The 20,673-nt window shown below is 60.1% G+C and overlaps 6 protein-coding genes across 6 annotated transcripts; 4 read left to right on the top strand and 2 right to left on the bottom strand.

Annotated features, from left to right (window-relative positions):
- Nucleotides 1-96: 96 nt before the first annotated feature.
- On the bottom strand, nucleotides 97-4,767 carry PAN0_008c3630 (glycosyltransferase family 1 protein; the record flags this gene model as incomplete). Its single annotated transcript, XM_014801131.1, has 1 exon — nucleotides 97-4,767. The coding sequence occupies one exon, from the start codon at nucleotides 4,765-4,767 to the stop codon at nucleotides 97-99; it is 4,671 nt and encodes a 1,556-aa protein (XP_014656617.1).
- Nucleotides 4,768-5,751: 984 nt separating this feature from the next.
- On the top strand, nucleotides 5,752-6,497 carry PAN0_008d3629 (uncharacterized protein; the record flags this gene model as incomplete). Its single annotated transcript, XM_014801130.1, has 2 exons — nucleotides 5,752-6,228; nucleotides 6,345-6,497. 2 exons carry the CDS (start codon nucleotides 5,752-5,754, stop codon nucleotides 6,495-6,497), a joined length of 630 nt encoding a protein of 209 aa, XP_014656616.1.
- Nucleotides 6,498-6,911: 414 nt separating this feature from the next.
- Nucleotides 6,912-8,189, top strand: PAN0_008d3628 (delta-aminolevulinic acid dehydratase; the record flags this gene model as incomplete). The annotated part of the gene is made up of 4 exons (XM_014801129.1): nucleotides 6,912-6,928; nucleotides 7,010-7,624; nucleotides 7,704-8,052; nucleotides 8,163-8,189. 4 exons carry the CDS (start codon nucleotides 6,912-6,914, stop codon nucleotides 8,187-8,189), a joined length of 1,008 nt encoding a protein of 335 aa, XP_014656615.1.
- A 2,782-nt stretch (nucleotides 8,190-10,971) lies between these two features.
- PAN0_008d3627 (uncharacterized protein) lies at nucleotides 10,972-14,997 on the top strand (the record flags this gene model as incomplete). Its single annotated transcript, XM_014801128.1, has 4 exons — nucleotides 10,972-11,448; nucleotides 11,527-11,609; nucleotides 12,008-12,080; nucleotides 12,265-14,997. The coding sequence occupies 4 exons, from the start codon at nucleotides 10,972-10,974 to the stop codon at nucleotides 14,995-14,997; spliced, it is 3,366 nt and encodes a 1,121-aa protein (XP_014656614.1).
- Nucleotides 14,998-15,117: 120 nt separating this feature from the next.
- Nucleotides 15,118-16,695, bottom strand: PAN0_008c3626 (cytochrome P450; the record flags this gene model as incomplete). Its single annotated transcript, XM_014801127.1, has 1 exon — nucleotides 15,118-16,695. The coding sequence occupies one exon, from the start codon at nucleotides 16,693-16,695 to the stop codon at nucleotides 15,118-15,120; it is 1,578 nt and encodes a 525-aa protein (XP_014656613.1).
- A 1,864-nt stretch (nucleotides 16,696-18,559) lies between these two features.
- Nucleotides 18,560-20,476, top strand: PAN0_008d3625 (MFS amino acid permease; the record flags this gene model as incomplete). The annotated part of the gene is made up of 1 exon (XM_014801126.1): nucleotides 18,560-20,476. The coding sequence occupies one exon, from the start codon at nucleotides 18,560-18,562 to the stop codon at nucleotides 20,474-20,476; it is 1,917 nt and encodes a 638-aa protein (XP_014656612.1).
- Nucleotides 20,477-20,673: the final 197 nt, after the last annotated feature.

Raw genomic sequence — 20,673 nt, 5'->3', positions numbered from 1 at the left:
AGGTATCGTGTGACGTCTGTGCAGATTGCATGTCTTTGGTCTGTGCAGATTGCATGTCTTGGAGAGAGGAATCAAGACGGAGGTGTGAAGTCGGGATCAGCTGAGAGGAGCTTCTACACACGCTGGACCGGCTCGGCCCAGGTCGAGTAAAGCATCGCCATCAGCGTTGCGCGGTGAAGGACTCAGCGGCGCGCCGCCGATATCGGACCAGCCGTCCGACGAGTGGCCGTCGTCAAAGCCCTGCGATGCGGTGCGTGCCAGCTCCGGTCGTGCACCTAGCTGACCCGCTCGCAGCTCGGTCGGCTCCGTGTTCTCTGCTTGTGGCGCGGCGGGGGCGTCGGACTCGATACGCGTATGGCGCTTGACGCGGCTGCGCGCGTAGTCCAGATCGCGGTAGATCGCCTTGACCGCATTGCCGATGCCGTCTTCGGCGCGGATCTGCTCGCCAAGCTTGCGCGCGCGCTCGATCTGCTTGGCGTTGGTGGTGGCGGTGATCAGCGCCGCGGCCAGGCTGTCCGCCGTGAGCTGGCGCACGCAGCTGCCTACGCCGAGGCTCTCGATCTGCTGGCCCCAGAAGAACTGGTCGCCAAAGTACGGCTTGACCACCGTCGGCAGACCGGCGCGCAGACTGGCGCCGAGCGTGCCCGCGCCGCCATGGTGGCATGCGGCGTCGATTTGCGGGAAGAGCCAGTCGTGCGGCACGGAGCTCACCTGGAAGACGTCTTCGGCCAGCGCAGGATCCAGCGCCGCGGACCGCTTGGTGGCGTCGCCAGAGAGCCGATCCGACCAGCCCTTGGACAGGATCGCGCACACGCCGCTCTTGCGCACCGCCTGCAGCACACACCTCGTCATGGCCTCGGCGTCGGGAACAACGATGGAGCCCCATCCGATGTACACCAGCTTGCGCTTCCGCTCGCGCGAGCGTCGAATGAACGTCACCAGCTCCTCGGGCGGCTCCCACTTCTTGCTCGACGAGTTGTCCGGATTGTCCAGGAACCAGAATCCCGTGACGTGGATCCACTCGTACCAATCCAGCGGCCGAGGCACCAGGCTGGGACTAAAGTTGTAGATGAACGGCACCTTGTGCTGCTCGAGCCTATCGAAATTGGTCGGTTTGAGACCCAACAGCGCCTTGCGCCAGCGGTTGATCTGGAACGACGACGCCCGCCAAAACATCTGGTCGAAGATGACATACGACATGTAGTTGTAGTTGCCGCCTGCCTTGTTGTTCGGCACAGCAAAGGCATGGGGATACGCTCGCGTCCTCGTCCACGGCATGGTGAACGCGCGGAAGTAAGGCACCTGCAATGCCTCGGCCACGTGGATACCGGCGATGGCACTGGGACATTCGATGATCACATCCGAGCCCTGGCACGCTCGCCACGCCGAGGCCAGAAGATCGTCGAGCCAGTCGCGGAATCTCGTGACGCCTTCGCGCAGAAACGAGACCGTGAAGGTGCCGTTCTCTACGCAGATGCGCATGAGCTCAGCCGGGTCGCCGCCGATCTCGCTGAAGCCGATGCCATGCCCCATGATCCAGTCTCCAAACTCGGCATGCGTCGCAATTCGCACGTTGTGACCGTCAGCCTGTAGGCCCTTGGCGAGCGCAATGTAGGGCTGCACGTCGCCTCGTGAACCGATCGTCAGCATCGTAAAGGTCAAAGGCGCGGTCGGTGCAAACGTAAGCAGACTCGCTCGCCCGCCTAAGTGGGACAGATCCCCGGAAGCATCGAGATCAGAGCTCTGCTGAGACAGCATGGACGAATCGGCAGAGGAGGCGACCGAAGTGGTCGATGGGTCGTCAGTGATCTTTTCGCTAAGATCCCTGAGCACTAGCGCGTGCGACCGTTCGCGGTTGACTGTGTCCCGCGACTCCTTGCTGCGGTGACCAGCGCTGATGAGCTCCAGCTGGTACTCGATGAGGGAGAGAAGCTCATCACGCCGATTGGCGGACGAGATCTCGATGAAAAGCTCCTCGTGCCCGCTGATGTTGATGACCATGCCGTGGTGGCCTGGGCGGAACGCCAGTTGCTTGGCAGCTGAGATGACATCCTGCAGCGGGACCAGCATGAGCGTCCTGCCGACGGTCTTGGCGGCGATTCCGGATGATCTGAAAGCGAGATGCCGCTCGGAGACAAAGAAGCGACCGGCCACGGGCAGGACGCGGTAAAGGTAGGCGTGCGTGTGGCCGACCAAGCCTTCGTCCTGGACGACGCCGAAAGTGTCTCTGAATTCTGCAGCGACACGTCCGAGGTCTTCTTGTCCCTCATCATCGGCGTCCAGCATCGAGAAGCCCGATTGCGTCGAGTAGATGGAATGCGAAAGCATGTCGTCCTCGGTGTCGGTGCTGGATCCCTCTCTGCTGATTGATTCGGTGTTGTCGCCGGACCACGTCTCCAGGACCCTGCGACGCCGCTTGCTACCAGATGTCCTCTCGGAATCCTGAGCGTTGGATGCGTGAGGGTGCGAGCTGTGAGTGCGACCTAGCACTTTGGCCGGTGCCGACTTGAGCCAGCCTGGTATGGACCAGCTACGCTCTGCCTCCCTTTGGACCTGGTCGAAAGACGTTGGTGGATCCGACAAGGAAGGAGAGGGAGGGTAGGTGTGCGTCGACTCCATGGAGAGACGGTTCAGCGCAGCAGCGCGCGGTGTTGTGGAGAACACGCCATCTGCCGAGCCATCCTGTGATTTGCGCCGACCAGACTGCGGAATCGCCACCGCCGCCATTGTAGGTGCATTGGGAGTTGCCGATGTCTCTGCTTGGTCAGCCGCGACCGTGGAATCGGGCGCTTGAGCTTTCACAGGAACCTTGGGGAGCGTTGGGACCTCTTCGAGCGATCTGCGCGACATGGCAGTTGCGTACGCAGCGCCCGTGGAATCGCGAATGCTCAGCTTGGAGAGATTGAGAGCCGCTTCTCCGCTCTGCAACGACGAGACGGAGCCAAGACCAGAGTCGATGAGTCCGTTCAGGGCCGCGATGAACGCGCCCGGCTTGCTGAGGTGGAGGAAGTAGTACTCGTCGACCGAAAAGTCGCCAGCCTCGTCGACAACGCTGATGCAGACCATTTCGGTGCCGTCGACGGAGAGAGTGGTTTCGTGATTCATGATCGTCTCGAGCGGAATGCTGATCCTCACACTTTCGCCCTGGTTTTGCGCTCGGAAGGTCTCCTTCTGCAGTGCCGAGACCCAAGCGTTGCGGCTCGCCTCGTCTTCGGCCAGGAAGGTGAATTTACGAGCCGGAGTGTTGAGCTTGAAGCGATCCTTGTGATTCTGCGACGGCTCGATCGCCGAGACCTTGCGAAGGTCGATGTGGCCCTGGGGAAAGTATGGATCTCGATCGCTGTCGAACCAGCTGAGCTTGCTGCCTTGGAGGGAAGCCCAATGCTTGCTGAAGCGATGCGTCCTTCGGGTTCGCTTGCCGAGCACTCCAGTCTTGACGACCTTTTCGTCGCGCGAGGGGAGATAGGCGTAGAAGCAAAGATGTCCGTTGGTGAGGTAGAGATGGCCTTGCAGCAGGAGCGAGCGGAAAAGCCAGCAGGGCTGGGCCATGACCAAAGTTTCGGATGCGTCGAGCTGGAAGGTGTCTCGGAGTTGCTGTTCGAGCCGATCGTGATCCAGGGCGGAACCGGACGCCGGAGCGTCTGCGACGAGCGTCTGCGAATAGGGTCGAATGAGGAGTGGATCCACGTCACCCTCTGTGGGCAGCTGGGCGATCGAGTTGATCGGAGAAGAGCTCAACTGGTGCTGCATGGGTATGCTCCCTTTCTGGATCGGGAGGGTGCCGGCCGCAGTCTGACGCGTCGAACGCTGATCGAGCGAGTCCGGAGGGTCCGAGTCAAGTTCGCAATTCAATGTAGAGGTGGATCCCGACGCAAACGGGCTAGGCTGAAGCTGCGAGCGCAGACTGGAGGCACGCCTTCCGCTCGAGTCCGCCGTAGGATCGCTAGGCGACGCAAAGATCTCGCTCTGGGTGAGGGAGATTCTTTTCTTTCGGCTGGCTCCGATGGTGTGAACCGAGCCGTCCAGAGGCGAGCGGCTTCCCTGCGGCGTGGAGCCGTCGTCCGATGCATCCTCGCGAGCCAGCGCTCGCAGACGACCCTTGGCTGTACCGGCAGATGCGAGGTCGAAAACTGACCTGGCAAGGCCTGGAGCAAAGTGTCGTGTGCTTCTCCTCGACGCCGAGCCCGTGACGTCGTGCGGGATTTCGGGAGGATCGCTCGGACCAGCTGTGCGCGCAGACGGCTGAGCTTCGAGCTCGTCCGTATCGTCTTCGGTGAATCCGACGCGCTCGGCCTCCAGCAAAGTGCTTCCCACAAGGCTCAGCATCTGCATCAAGCCCTGGGGCTCGGCGTGGAAAGCAACATCGGCGGGATGCCCTTCCGAGATGCCCGGAGATGGTGGTCGAGACTTTTCGGCGGGCCGCGTGGATGGCAGAGACACTTTGGCAGGCGGTGTCGAGGCTGTCGGGCCGACAGCGAAGATCCTTGTGGTCGGCTCGAGAACAGGACGTCCCAGCTCCCTTGAGCCGGCGAGCGAGGAGATGGTGGAGAAATTGCGCGGAGACGACGGATCCAGCCTGGGAGACTTGGGAAACGGCGGTGTTCCGTAGCTGTCGGAAAGGTCGACAGACTGCGGCGGAGCGTCGTTCGCGTTGTCAGGCATGGATGTATGCACTTCGTCCGCAGCTCCCTGAGACGTTGCCATTGAAGCGGATCGCGTCTCGTCTCCGGGTGTGGATACGGGCCCTTGTGTTGTTTCGAACGACATGATGATGGCACAGAGTGGGCGCTCGGGTGCTCACGGCAATCGAAGCAGAAGCAGATGCGATTAGAACGGGCGATGTGGAAGCCAGGATGACATCTTGAGATGCCGGTGGTTGTAAATTAGATGGTTGCCTGCGTGTGACGAGGCAGAGGCGGTGCCTAGGCAGGCCGAAGTGGTGCAGAGGATCAGGGCGGTGGTGGGTGGTGATGGAGGCGACAAGTGATCAGTCACTGCGGACGCGGATGCAGTTGGCGTCGTGATTCGAGGAGCGGGCGACGCAATCAATGTTGGGGCTGAGCGCGGTCGGGAGTGCCGATCTGCATGTGGGGATGCAGGCGAGAGCACGGTGACTTAACTCACTCGCAGCAGCGGGCACTGTCGAGCGCGCGGTGGGACGCTTTTGTGGCACTCGCCCTCCACCATCCCAACCACCTGAGCCGCAATCGGCCAGTGTGAGAGCAGCGGTGTGACTCCTGCAGGGTCCTGGCTCGAAATCTAAGCATCGCTAGCTCCGCCTCACGCGCCTGCCGTGCCCGCGCTGGCCGCGCCGCCTGGGCCCCTTTCTGTTCACGCGCCCCTTGACGCCACTGCCCTCCCTCTGCCATGGCACAAGTGATTTTTTTGGAATCGCCGATTTTCAAGCATTTGCCTTTGCCGATGCAGCATCCCTCTCTCGTGGCAGCTCGTGCCTGCTCATGGCCGTTTTTGAGATTTTTGAACACAGCGAGGCCGATGCCCGAAGAAAGGTGCAACCGCAATCCTCTTGCCCTCATCAACTAGCCTGCTCGCTTCCATCTGCCGCAACGGCTCAACGCAGAGTCCATCTTACGGCCTAGTTGGCGTCGATCCAGTCGGCCATCACTCCTATTGCACGGGCATCCACGCCATTAGGACCGACGGCACAGCAAACTCCAGGCGTAACTTCAGCCCCGCCTCATCCTCAGCCCCAATCTTCCATTCGCTCCTGGACGGTCGGCTTGCTTCACAATGTCTAGAGGTGGTCGCGGCGGCTTCGGCCGTGGAGGTGGTCGCGCAGGTGGCGGAGGTGGCTCCAATATGCCGCCCATGGGTCTCAGCTTCCAAGAGCTCAACACGCTTGACAAGTCGCCGTCTAAGCTGTATCCAGAACCGCCGACGGTGCCGCGTATGGAGAGACCAGACGACAAGGAGATCCGCTACGCATCGTATCAGCTCATGTACCTGCAGGAGCAAAAGACATCCGCCTACTGGCCCGTTTTGGAACAGCGCAAGCAGGGCGACCTCACGCGATTCTCGGATCGGTACCGACCAGAGTCGCAAGACCTTCCTTCGCTCAAATCGATAAACCTGCAGAAAGAGGTGTTTCCAAAGGGACTCTGGGACTCTTTCATGGAAGGAGAGACGAAGAAGGAAGAGCTCAAAGCCAAAAAGAAGGCTCGTCGCAAGATCAACTGGGACTCGATCGATCTCGAAGACCGCGTTGGCGTAAGTCTTGTACTCTCAAATTGCAGCAGGCTGTGCTGCGACACATCCATCACCGAGCATCTGTCGACTGACCCTGTCACTTTTCTCGACTGCTTTCTCTCTTCGCTGTATGATAGGCCGAAGACGATGTCGGCGATGTCTCGTCCGAGGGCGAAAACCAGGGCGACTACGAGGACGAAGTCGACGATGACTACGCAGAGAACTACTTCGACAATGGCGAGGATGATGACGTCGGCGACGATGATGGCGGCGAGCCTGCCTATGATTGATCAGCGGGAGCTGCAGAGCTCTGCGTACGCTTCGCCACGCTCGCCGCTCTGCACCCCCTTGGCGCCTTTCCAATCCCTTCCAATTGCATTTGTATTTGTACCTTGTCACATCATTCAGCATCTTTGTCGCTCTGTGTCTCTTCTTCTCGGCCTTGACAAGCACGCTGAGACCAGTTCAGGCAGCTTCGGCGTCCGGCAAAGGAGGTGGGCGAAGCGTTTCGTCGTGTTAGGTCCACCGACCTGAGACTTGGAGGGCGCGGCTTTTAGCGCGGCCAAAACGGTGGAGGCGGGGATTTTTTCGGCTCTCGGAGGCAAGGCTTGGTGCTGGGTTGCCGAGCTGGTCGCAGACGACATCCGGCTTCTTCCTCCTCACCATTCCTTCGACTGCAATCACTTTCGGTCAAATCTTGCAACATGAACTCTGATCTCAAGTAAGCATCAAAAGCGATCCGGTCAGAAGTTCCTCGCTGTCGTACTCGAGCTGATGTCGTGGCTTTCTTTCGTGGGCACAGCTCGATCCTGCACTCGGGCTACCAGCACCCGGTGACGCGGGCATGGCAGAACCAGGGCCGCAACCTGTCCAAGTCGATGTTCATGTACCCGATCTTCATCACCGATGATGCAGATGCGCACGTTCCGCTCGCCTCGATGCCCGGCCAGTGCCGATGGGGCGTCAACAAGCTCGAAGGCTTCCTTGCGCCGCTCGTCAAGAAGGGCCTCAGCTCCGTCATCCTGTTTGGCGTCCCGCTCAAGACTCCCAAGGACGAGCAAGGCACGCTGGCAGATGACGCGGATGGCCCTGTGATCCAGGCGATCAAGGTGCTGCGCAAGGCGTTCCCTTCGCTCTACATTGCTACGGACGTGTGTCTGTGCGAGTACACCTCGCACGGCCACTGCGGCATCCTGCACGCCGACGGCACGATCAACAACCAGCCCTCGGTCGAACGCCTCGCCGAGGTGGCGGTCAACTACGCCAAGGCGGGCGCGCACTGCGTCGCACCCAGCGACATGATGGACGGCCGCGTGCGCGCCATCAAGAAGGGCCTCATCGATGCCGGGTTCGGAAACAAGGTCACGCTCATGGCGTACAGCGCCAAGTTCGCAAGCAGCCTCTACGGTCCCTTCCGGTAAGTTCAGTGCCAATTCAGATGAAGCTGCAAATCCAGATTCGTATGCTGACCTTGCTTTGATCCTTCGAGCTTGTAGAGATGCTGTGGAGTCTGCGCCGTCGTTTGGCGACAGGAGGTGCTACCAGCTTCCGCCGACTGCGCGAGGGCTGGCACGACGTGCGATTGTGCGCGACGCTTCCGAAGGCGCGGATGTGATCATGGTCAAGCCGACACTGCCGTACCTCGACATTGTGGCCGAGGCGAGGGATCTGGCTCCCGACCACCCGCTTGCGTGCTACCAGGTGAGCGGCGAGTTCTCCATGATTCACGCCGGCGCCAAAGCGGGCGTGTACGAGCTGCGCAGGATGGCCGAAGAGTCGGTCCAGAGTATGGTGCGTGCCGGCGCCAACATCATCCTCTCTTACTTTACTCCCGAGTTCCTCGACGTAAGTACCCCGCTTGCTGCTACTTTTGCTGACCGATATCACGGGCTCGAAGAAACGTCGGTGGAAGTTATGGCTGACCTTTCAATTCTCGCATCTTGTGTGTACTGCAGTGGCTCGACGAGCCGATCATGCTGTAAAGCAACCAGACCGCCAACTTCACCGGCGTCAACCCCGGTGTAATCAAAAGGAAACACACACCGCTCCGTAACAACGCTCGGTCTGTCTGTCCGTGCGGTCGAATGAGAAGGGAAGGGAAGAGGGGATCGATCGGGGGTGCTTTGCCGATTTGGTCAGGATCGGTGCCAGGGTTGTTCAGGGTCGGTGAACGTTCGGGATCGGAACAGACAATGAAAATCCGCAAGCGACGCTCGGGTATGCCGGCTGACGGGACGGCAAAGCTGCCGCCATGCTAGCGTGCATCTTCAAAGTCCGCCATGGTTGCCAGCGATCCGTCTTGCAGCGGCTCATAGCCAGAGCACCAATCGGCCAGATTCAACCGCAGGAGCATTCATGCTCTGGACGGAACGCAATCGTGAACAGAAGATGCTATGGCCCAGGCTCAGAAGCTAGCGTGGCGCGGCTCAACCGGAATGTGAAAAGTAGGGTCTGCAGCTGGAAATGCATGCTTCGGCAGTTTCCAAAGTGGGCCTCTGGCGCTGGCACGAGCTCATGCCTAGACCAAAGCCGGGGCGCCGAGTTCCGTGCTGTGGCGCGCACAAAGGAGGCCGCGTCGGGAAGCACGAGGCGAACCATTGTCGAAGCATTCGCTTTGTCCGGCGGGAAGCATGCAGGTAGCCGGATTGCATTCAGCGGCGAACGCAGGCCAATGGCACTCTCCGGTACGTTACGCTCCGCCACGCGCATAGAGACGCCCAACCGCAGACGTGGGAAAGCTGACCAGAGCCATGCAGGCTAGTGCTTGCCAGCAATTTCGCCGTGATGGAGGAGACCAAGAGGAGGATGGCATTGTGGATTGGCCCAGACCCCATCATGCCGAATGCCCCCGGACAAATCGGCGAGGCGAGGCGAGGCTTCTAGTGCGGCGGGAGTTGTCCCGGAGTGTGGAATGTTTAGTCCGAGCTCGCACAGCTGGGTTGAATCTCGGAGAGGCAGACAGAGGTCATCTCTTTTGACACCGCCCAGAGCAGATGGCACGCCACTCACAAAAAGAAAAAATGATGATCTCGCCCGGCCACGCGACTGGAGCGTGTGTGATGGATGCGTGACTGTGGCGACGCCAAACCGAATTCTCGGAACGGTTCCAAATCGCTCGGGAATCCCAGCCTCGGCAATCTTTCGACTCGATCGGTGGTGCGTCTCATCTCGGCCTCCGATCCACTCTGCAATCCGGACTCCGCCTCAGTCGCACCAATTGTCTAGGCAAAGGCGGGGATCGAGACCGAGTCGCTCCGTTGTTCCCCCGTGACTGGAAGATCCTCGGTGGAGCCTACTCGAAGCGAGCCCGTCTGCCATTCGACGGGGTAACGACAAGCCTCGTTGTGGTGTCGACAATGATGGTCCGGGCTGGGTTTCGGGTTCGTCAGGATGCCGACAGTGAAGCCGAGCGGCGATATCGCGGAGACCAACACGTCCTCGGCTCGACATCACATCTTTGTCGCTGGCGGCCGAAGCAGACCCTTGACGAGCGCACCGGGACCGCACCGAATCCGCGCCGCAGGTTTATGTCAGCGTCTGCGCTTGCGCTTGCATGTGACCGAACGCTCAAAAAGCGAACGCGAACCGGAAGCCTGGCTCTGTCGCCATCTGCAGCCTCGGAATTTCGGCTGGGAATTTGATTTTTTAATCTGATTTCGTCGATCGTGAGCGCAGAGCGGCGACAGAAATAGCCTGGCACGCTCGAGGGCTCGAGGCTTCCATACTGTAAATTCACCAGCCACGCAGCGCTAACTGAAGCGGCGTTCCATTCCCATTCCCTTTCGGCAATCCGTCGATGAGAAGGCATTTCATGCTCCGCAACCCCTGGCCCCTCGCTCGACTGCTCAACTGACGTCGCATTTGTGTTGCTAAAGTATTACACTACGGCACTGGACAGGCCAACGACAGACAGTATTTCAATCTAGGCCTCTGACGATCTGTGCTCGTCAACCGCTCTCGCCTGAGTCGGTCAACCGCTTCTTCTCCCGCTCCCGGCTGAACTGCGATGCCTAATTGCACCCGAGCTGCAAGCGCATCATCCGAGACATTGTATCTACAGCGAATCTGATCGCCAGTCTGCGCAGTGCCTTCGGGATGCTGGTCGCTACGGCTGCCAATTTAATCTTATTAGTCTGCGACCGTCCTGGCAGCGTAGCGGCCATCTTCTCTGCTTGTTCGTCGAACCTCGGTACGAGTCGACCTCAACCTTGGCAAGACGAGACCGAACTCATGGGGAGAGTAGTACCGTGGCAGTCGCGAGATTCTCCGCCTCGAGACGGTGGGGGAAGATCGCTGTCATGCTGTCGCTTCCTTCGAGCGTCGCTCGAATCTCGGTCCAATTTCGCGCTTCTCCACGAAACTACTCTATCGCCTCGAGAGACACACAAAGCCACGCGATACGGGTTCCCTGGACCTTGGTCTGCCGCCTCACCTCCATCTCTGGTATTCCTGACATTTAGGCCGCGGCTCCCGGAACGCCAGATGACCGATAGAGCGCGCTGATTAGGATTCCGAACAGGTCGTCATTGTGTGAACGTGTTCCGGCATGACTGCGCTATGATGCTCGGAGCCTTTCTCGCACCCCGACGACGCCGCTGATTGGCAGCCTCGAAGACACACCGACGGCATGCGTCGGCTGCCTCGATTCCTTACCTCCTTTCACACGACGTATCTGCTGTCATGCCCATATTTTTTTCGACAAGCGGGAGCCATGCCCCACGCGGAGCTGCGAGCAATGCCCGAACTCATGCTCTACGGGCCCGCATGAATGGTGCGCCTCCTTCTCGCCGTGGGCCGTCTGAGCCAGGTCGCGCCTTTGGTGCTGCGCCCGTGTCCGGAATTGCCCTGCATGGCTCCTCGACTCGTCTGCAGTCCATATGCACCAAGATGCACGCAGCGGGCATCCCGTACGCCGTACCCTTTCCGCACCGTCGCCTGTCTGCTTCCAAAGGCACCGGCCTCCGACCAACAAAGCGGAAGTTCCTCGTGTCGTTCGGATTTCGCCAGCCTGTCTCGTTCGGGTTCGCCTCGGCTCAGTTTCGCAACTGCCAATCCACTGCCTCGTCATTTCCGCTGGTAGAGGAACACGCCGCTCCGTTGAGAGCACTACAAGCGAAGCCGGGCCCGTCTGCACGACTTGCAGCGCTCAATCCTTCCTTGCCTGTCCAAGTGTGTGGCGCACATGGCGTTCCAATCACCTCTGCGGCCAAAGCGCGGCTTCCCACCACCAACCTTCCTGTCGTTTCACCTTGCTTCGGTGCGTGGAATAGTGCCCACGTTCACCCGCGGCTGCCATTGCGTCCACTTCATCTCGTCTAGCCGCAGTCACAGATTCAATTCCGGCTTGTTGACAAGGTGCAGTTGTCCGGTCGATTGCGCATGGGTCTAGAGCTCATCGGGAAGTAAGTTCTGCTTCGTGTCGCACTCGGGCTTGGCTCTGCTTTCGGCAAAGGTTAAGGCCCATTGTTCAGCCCCACCGAGAGTCCCTGCAGACATCGGGGTGGTACGATCCAGCAGACGGCTGCGGTGTCTTGTCTGTCCTGCTCGTCTGCCTGTTCCGCCGATCCATCCTTCCCGCGGCGCGACTCTACGTGATTCGCTCGCACCACTCCCGTCCGCTCGACCTACAATATACCTCACCTCCCCTCTGGAAGGTGCTCCCCTTCTGTCAGGAGGACATGCATCCTCCTTCCTGATCTCCACCACTTCTCTTTCTACCTACATTTCCCCTTTTCCGGCAAGATTCGACACCGTCTCATCATGTTCATGGCGCGGTCATTTTGATCGAAGAGTACCATAGAGCACGTACCTTGTTGCTGGATCTCCGACAACATAAACACCTCGATGATTCATGTCCAGAGATCGTCACCATCGTAAGCAGAAACACGCCAGCAGGCTACTGTTGCGACATTGGCATCTTTGCTCGCGAAAGTCAGCATCGTCTCAGGATCAAATCGCCGCAGACGCGACCTTTCGATCGAGCCCTTTGTTCTCTTCATCCCTTCACTTGTTTTCCCGATTGTCAGGGCTGCTAAGCCCGCACACCCGGTGAAGTAGGTTTCACCACCTTCGGCGTCCTCGGTGCGGCTCTTCATGCCGGACCAGGACGTACATGGCGATGGCGCCGAGGGTATGCCAGCCGCCGCCGGCTATACTCCTCCTCGCAGGGAGGAGCCCTCGGAGCCATCCATTCATACGACGGGTGGGGGGCCCATCGTGGCCCACCCTTCGGCTCCATCAGATGCACGAGATGTAGCTCGCGAAGAGCACGGCGACACCACGTCCACACATCCTAGGGGCAATAGGATGCGACCGTCCGACACGCTTCGGCGCTCGCAGGCATGCCTGGCGTGTCGCAAGCGAAAGTTGCGGTGCGACGCCCGAAAACCGACATGCACCCGTTGCGAAAAGGCGTGGCTGGCTTACTACGACACCAATCGAGTCAATGATCCGTCGCAGCTCATTCCACCGCCATGCGAGTACGACACGTCTCTTCTGGCCAAGATCTTCCAAGGAAACACCCCGGCCGACGGCACGCAGGGAGCTTCGTCATCGAGCTCGCATGTACGAGCTCGCGATTCGACGTATCCCGAACATTCGGAGCATTCTGCGCAGCTTGTGCAGGAGAACGAGCAGCTTCGCTCCCAGATCGCTCGTCTCGAGCGCAGGCTGACGCAAGTCGAAGCAACTCCGGACACCGATGCGACCAGATCCGAAGGCCGGTACGCGTCGAGTGCGGGTAACGCCGCCTCGAGAGTATCCGTCCAGGAGCTGACATCCAGAGGAGAGAGCGCCGAGCCAGCCCACAAGCGAGCCAGATACCCCGACGACACCTTCCCCTCCGGTGCCAGATTGGCGACCAGCAGCTCGGTGCTTCCACCAATACATCCGAGTCGGCTGAGCGACAACGGCCATCCCCGAGAAAGGCAGAATGCTCCGAGCTACGGCGATACGCTCCCGTCAAGAAACATCGAGACCCGGCCGCATCGAGCCAGCTCGACTTCAAGCTCTGCTTCCAGACCTGCGCTTGGGTGGCAGGCGCCTCCGCACTATCTCGACAGCTTCCCGGCCTCCTCTCCTACGCAAGCATCTGCGGTGCAGCTGATGCTGCCACCACTACCGGACCGACAAAGCCTGCATCGGCTCATCGAGATGTGCGAGCGCGAGGCCTGGATCTTTGGCGCCATCAACACTTTTGCGCTCAGCGATGTCATGATTTTGCTCGAGACCGCACCGGCCAACGACACCGACACGCTCACAGCGACCGCCGTGATGCTGGCGCTTGTCGCGACAGGCCTGCCTCTGCTCGCCCCGGCGTGCCCGGCCGGTATCCGCTCGTCGACGATCTTCACCAGCATCGACGCAAGGCTGCGGACGAGCGGGCAGCTGGATGGTGTATCGATGAACGACACGATGGAATGGATATCAACGGTGTGCAAGATCTTCGCGGACGGTGCACGCGATCTGCTCAATCAGGCCCAGGGCAACTCGGAGAGCCAGACGCTGATTGCCTCGTTGGTCGTCCGGGTGCTGCTGGTCGAATGCTCCTTGGGACATTCTGCGATGCGAACAGCGCAAGCCGACCTCGCGCTAGCGGCGTCGGAAGCACGACTGCTGCATCTTCACAGCGCGGCTTCAACAGATCTGCCGCGTCTGGGCGAAGCTTCGAGTCGACCTTCGCATCTCGGACGAGCCCTGAGGGGCTTGGCTATGAGCAGCGAGCAGGGTTTTGCATTCTGGAGCTTGTTCCTGCAGGACTGCTTCCAAAACCGCCTTGCCATGCTGCCCGTCATGCTGGAACGACAGGAGATCCAGACCAGCTTTCCAGGTCGCACCGAGTCGCAGAGTCCCGTTTCCCCGCCCAAGAGGTCGGAGAATGTGGAAGCCTATATGCAGAGGCGGCGCGGTCTTCCGGCGTTGCACGTCTTGGACACTTCGATGACACTGCTTGTAAAGCTGGGGCTGGTTCTGGACCAGTGCTGCGAGTACTCGAACGTCGCGCGTCAAAGCTTGCTGGCACAAGGCGGCAACGTGGCGGGGAGCGAGGTGTTGGACCAACGCTTTGGAGCTGCGCACGAAGCCATCCGCAACTCGCGCCTGATGCTGTCGCAGTACGACGAGCGCATGTCGCGCCGCACGCATGCATACGACCAGCCCAACCCAACGGATGGCAAAAGGGACGCCACGGTGGCATCGGTGATGCTGCGAGATCCTCTGCGTTTCGCAGCCGAGGTGACGCATCATATGGCCGTACTCAGCGCGTTCGAGGGTGCGATCAACCTCGCTGCGCCACCAACACCTACGAGTCAAGCGCGGGACATGATTCGCAATGCCGCCATCTGGCTATCGCGCCTAGCGGATATGGCTCTCGAGCATGCCCCTGTGCTATTTGGCATGCCTGCATTCTGCTCAACTGCCCTCTTCATCGGCGCAAGATGGCTGTTGTTCCTACAGTCCAGCCAGCCCAACGAGTTTCACCAAGACATCGCCGCGATCGTACTGACGCTCCGGGAACGCGCAGCTTCGTTCAAGAGCGACCTTGTTCTGGCTCGAGCCATCGTCGCACTCAAAAAGGAACGCGACGTGTACGGGCGTGTGTGCGTCTCGCCCTTCGCTTGGCCGGTCGAAGCCGTCTCGGAGTTCATCTCGATCGACACGGGGAGCCAGCCGCGCGCGAGGCCGCAACCGGTGCCGGCACGACAAGCGAGCTACGTCTCGATCGCCTCGCTGGCAGCTGCCGTCGAAGATGCGGGGGTCATTCAGCTCACCACCGGCACCGACGGACACTAGATTCAAGGATACCGATGAATACCAAGAACCATTTTCACAGGAGACGGTGCAGAGATTTTGATTGTGTGGACGAAGCGGCGGCACGCGCTGATGTAGACGGGGTGCAGAGGTGCCGAGGAGCTAAGCTTGATTGGCCAGGCGGGCAAATTCGCCGGTGGCCCTGTTTTCGTCGTGTACGACCTTTTCGCGAGCGGGCGATCGGAAGGTGAACTTCGCTTCAAAGGGAAGAGGATGGGAGTTTGCAGCCGAATTGAAGGCCAAGTCATCGACGTTGTCTGGGTTTCCCGATGGATGGGCGATGTCGAAGCACCAAGCCATAGCAGCCAGATTGATGATGAGCGAGCGCATGGCGATATGAAGTCCTGGACAAATGCGTCTTCCGAACCCAAACGCCACCGAGCCTCGCTGGGCTGCAAACCAGGTACCCTTGACCTTGACCTCCCCCTCATCCCCTTGGAGGAATCGTTCGGGACGAAACACGTGTGGGTCTGGATACTCGTTTTCATCCAGACTGATCGACCAGTGGGGTGCGACGACCGAGGAGCCCTTGGGAAGGAGGAAGCCACGGTACTCTACATCCTGCGTGAGCTTGTGCTGGAATCCACCTGCACTGATGGGTCTCCAACGCAGCGTCTCCTGCACCACCGCATGCAGGTACGGCGTCTGCTCCGGCGAAAGGTCGGCAAACGTAGGCATGCATCGGTCGCCACCACACACGCCGTCGATTTCCTCCTGCAGCTTGCGAAGCACCGTGGGGAATTTGCACATGGCCATCACAAAGATCGCCAGGCCACTCGCGGTTGTGTCCGATCCAGCACCGAACAGGCTTCCTGCCATGGAGGAGCCCTCGGCGTCGGTGATGCCCAGTTCGTGCTGACGTTCTTGCACCTTGCTTACAAAGCACGGCTGGCACTGGTTGGTCTTGACGCGACTGCGTACGGCGTTCCACTGCGACATGAAGAGCTTCTGTTCACGTGCGCGCAGTTCGAGCCCCTTTCGCTTCCACGGATTGATCAGCGTAGGCAGAAAGAGCAGTGGCGGGTAGCGGTCGAGCAGGCTTGTGCCCGGTCGGATCCAGTAGGCCAGATCGGACAGACATTCCTCCACATTCTTGATGAGCGGGTCGTCCACCGAGGTAATGTGGTAGTCGTACGTCACCTGCATAATCACCGCTGCGGCATATCGTTTAAAGATCTGCTGGAACCGGTCGGGCGTTCGTCCCAGATGCAGCATTGCAATCGTCGCCTCGTGCTGTTGAATTGGCTCGTACAGCTTCGCCGCTTTATCTTGGAGTGTCTCGTGCATGACCTTGCGAAATAGCCGCCAGCGAGCGCCGTAGGGGAGGATGAGCATACGACGGTTGTCCGAGATCAGTTCGCCTGCCATGATCTGTCGCGGTCGGTCGCTCGAGCTGCCCGACTGCTTGTCCATGATCTGGTGCGCCGAAGACGCCTGCCCGAGCACAAACAGGTACGTGCTGCCAATGCGCAGCGTGTAGATGTCGCCGAACTGCCGCGTCCACTTCTCGAGCGTCCGCCAGGGATGCGTGGATGGAATGCGGTTGCCTGTAAACCAGCTCTCCGGCGGCGGTCCAGGCGGGAGGTTGCGCGCCGACGTCGATCGCGAAACCAACGCACGCAGCACGATCAAAGCCACCACCGCCACAGCTGCACTGAGCGCTAGTCGTATATCCGTCATCTTGACGCTTTCTTGTACGGATCGTCGACTAGCAGGGGTTCCGGAACGGCGGTTTATATAGACGACGCGAATGCTGATTCAGTTCTGAGGACGCATCAGGCCCCCACAGAGCCCGGCTGTGAGTCTCGTTGCGGCGACACAGCCTGCTAGGTGCTGACCACGACGAGGTGTGATGGAGGCCATGTCGACCAATGCTCCATCGGTCATGAAAGCATCACAGTGAGGCCGTTCAAAGTCCGTGCGGCTACCGTTTTTACCCCGCACCTCTCGTGAGTGTGGAGGTTCGGGTGCCTGGTGGGGGTTGACATACTCGCGATGTGTCAAAGCTTGCATTTTAGGTGCGCACGCCTTCCCCGCAGCCGCCGCAGCCGCTGTGTCGCACGTGGCAGGGATAGATGCGCATGGGCGTCTGCGACACGCCGGGAGCGACATTTCTTGCCAACGATCGTGTCGATTGATGACAAGACACCGCCATGTCAAGCAGTGCAGCTCCGAGTAGAAGGCTGAATGCAACGCAAGCGGACACTTTCAGTTGTTACATCGTTCAACTGTGCACATTTTTTGCCTTTGGCAGTCGGCCACTTGAGCGGCTATACTCGCCGGGGAATCCGCGGCATATCCGTAACCCCCCACGCGCTTTTCGGCTCGAGGCAGCGTGATTCGAACTTCCGACCCCGACTCAAGAGCACGCCCGAAGCCACCTCAAGGCCATCGGCTGCCGTCGTCGACAAGGCAAGATGCATCTCACCGCAACAATGACGCCTCAATCATGTCGCATCGGGCAGTGAAAACATTGTGAATATGCAGCTGTTGCGCTACGGAAAGATGGTGTGGAAGGGAAGGTCGAGGTATCTTTGTGTGTTATGCAGAGGAGCGTGATTGGGTCGGGGCGCGTCGCTCCGAATTGTCGTTCGCCCAGCTGCGCACAAACGATGTTCGGCATGCGCAGGACCAAGGCGATTAGACCGGCCCACCATAGCCTGCCATCCACGCTGTGCGGTGTTCCACCCCGTTCGATCTTGCTTCCCCCGAGCTGCAAATTTAGTGGATGGCTTTGGCGGGGATCCCGAATATCCGCCTAGCCGCCGTGTTCGGCCAAACCGACCGTCTCCACTGCGAAATTTTCAACGACTTGAATTGGACCACAAGCTCAAGCTCGGAGCAAAGTGTATAACGCAAAGTGTGACTCTGGCGAGGCAGATGTGACTTGCGAGCGTAGATTCCCGAACGAGTCGGGTGTACCGGCGTGGTGATGTGAGTCATGCCTCCGAGTCGCCTTGGTGGTGTCGCCTACTGTATTGGCCGAAAAGGCTTGGAAGGCTTGGAATGGGGGAACGCCGCGGAATTTCCAACGATCCCAGCGCTGGCTATGCATCCGGCGTACGACGCGAACAAATTTCGGGTCAGCTGTTCTGCTGTTCTGCCCTTTTGTTCGTTTGCTGTGCCGAGTTTTTTTCCGGCTGCCGGTGCAGAGAAAGGCTTTGCAGAGAAGTGGATTAGGGCAGCACGCCGAGCGACAGGGCACATCGTTTTGCCGAACATGCCGAAAGACGCCTGCTGATGAGCAGTGCCTCCTCCGCACGCTGGGTGAGGAGACGCTCAGTTGGACGCTCTCTCCGCGGTCCCTTTTGGATATCCGGTGTGCGCAAAGGCAAGGTTGGGCGCGTCTTCCGTTGGTTTGGGCTCCTTCTTCGTACTCGGTCCTAGTCACTTTGTCCTTCCCTGCTTCCATCGTACATCCTTCCTTGTGTCTGTCCTCATACCCGTTCCTTCGTACCTACGACCATCTGGATCAGGATAGAAGACTTGCCGCAGCTTTCTGGTTTGGGAAACAGACACACATTCGTGCTCGACGCCTGGCAACATGGCGCGCGACTCGCTCCAGATGCAAGAGGTCGCAGCTTCCACACGAGACGCAGAGATCGAGGCTGCCGCCCACGAGGGTGCGCAAATCGGCGCGCTCGACTCGGCAGCCGCAGCAGCCGACCACGACATCCACCACCACGACGAGGCAGAGACGGCACTACCCACCCGCACCCAGACCTCCGAGGGCAGCCAAACGACGTCCGACCTAGATGAAAAGAGCGACACCCATCCCGCTAGCCCCACCACGAACAAGGATGCAAAGGACGCAAAGGGAAGCGGACACTGGCTCCAACAGGACAAGCAGGTGCTTCCGTACAACAACATGAAGATCGTCATGCCAGGCATCTGCTTGATCATCTTCCTTGCAGCCCTCGACCAGACCATCGTGTCGACGGCACTCCCAGTCATCTCGCAGCGCCTCGACGGTGATGCGGGCCAGTACTCTTGGGTAGGATCGGCGTACCTGCTTGCGTCCACCAGTTTGATCCCGCTCTACGGCCGTCTGTCGGACCTGACAGGGAGGAAGCCGCTTCTGTACATTGCCACCGCCATCTTCCTGCTGGGCTCTGCGTTGTGCGGTGCGGCGCAGAACATGGCGTGGCTCGACGCCGCACGAGGCGTGCAGGGCATCGGAGGCGGTGGCATCATCGCGCTCATCAACATCATCATCGGCGACATTGTCTCGCTCGAGGACCGAGGCAAGTACTCGGGCTGGATCGGCGGCGTCTGGGGTGTGGCTTCGGTCATCGGCCCTCTTCTCGGAGGCGCATTCACCGACGCGGGTCACTCGGGCTGGCGATGGTGCTTCTTTGTCAACCTTCCGCTCGGAGCGATCGCGCTCGCCATCATCTTCTTTTCGCTCAACCTCAACCCGCGCCCCAAGCTCACCTTCCGCGAGGCGTGCGGCGAGTTCGACTTTATCGGCCTCGTCATGGTGGTCGTCTCGGTGGTGCTCATCCTGCTCGGCTTCAACTACGCCGAGACCAAGTCGTGGAACCGGCCCGAGACGATCTCGCTGCTCACCGTGGGCGGTGTGCTGCTGGTGGCGTTCATGGCGTGGGAGTTCAAGACGACCAAGAAGCCCATTGTGCCGCCGCGTCTGGTGACGACGCGCACCACCTCGCTCATCCTGCTCTCGGTGGTGCTGCACGCTTTCGCCTTCTTCGCAGCCACCTACTACCTGCCCGTCTACTTCCAGGCGATCTTCGGCGCGTCGGCGCTCATGAGCGGTGTCTACATGCTGCCGTATGCGCTCATCGCCTCGATCCTCTCGAGTGTGGTCGGATTCGGCATCTCCAAATTCCGCGCCTACAGACCGTTCCTCTGGATCGGTTGGGCCATCATGCTCATCGGCTACAGCCTCATGGCCACGCTCGATGCGGACACGAGCATGGCCAAGCAGGAGGTGTTTATCGGCATCGCTGGTCTGGGCACGGGCTTCCTCTTCCAGACGCCCCTCGTCGGGTTGATGGCCGCCATGCCGCACGGAGACCTCTCGACCACGGTGGCAGCCATGTCGCTTGTGCGTTCGCTCGGAGGCACCATGGGCATCGCTGTAGCAGGCGCAGTGTTCAACACCCAGAGCCGCGCGAGGCTCGAAAAGATCCCCGGCTTCACCATGGCCATGGTCTCGACGGGCTCGGGCGGACAGGACCTCACGGGACTGCGCAACATCCAGCCGCCCGAACTCAGCCGCCAGATCATCCACGCCTATGCCAACGGCCTTCGCGTCGTGTGGATCGTGCTTGCGCCCATGGTGGCGGCGGGCTTCCTTGCCGTTCTGGGCGTCAAGGGCTACTCGCTCCGCAGGGATGTCAAGCAGAACCCGCAGGTGGACAAGAAGAAGGTCGAAGACCTCGAGAACCCCGACACCGCCTCCACGCCGGCCGAAGCTGCCGAGCCCAAGCAAAGCTAGACGGCTGAGCTTGGCTTTAGATTAGAATACCCCGGCTTGTCGGTTACATTTGTCACGCCCAGCTCTTCCATGCAATTCATACTTCAGCAACAGGATCGAACGTGTGCGCGTCGTGTGTCTGGCCGAGCACGGTTGAGCCGATGTCGGGATGTGATGTCAAAGAGCGCCGGATGCGAGATCAAGGCGGGCCCCTGGAC

The sequence above is a fragment of the Moesziomyces antarcticus genome (assembly GCF_000747765.1).
Source record: "Moesziomyces antarcticus DNA, scaffold: scaffold_v10008, strain JCM 10317, whole genome shotgun sequence".
NCBI lineage: Eukaryota > Fungi > Basidiomycota > Ustilaginomycetes > Ustilaginales > Ustilaginaceae > Moesziomyces > Moesziomyces antarcticus.
The sequence above is the reverse complement of the archived record's forward strand: the minus strand, read 5'-3'. Positions and strand labels throughout refer to the sequence as shown.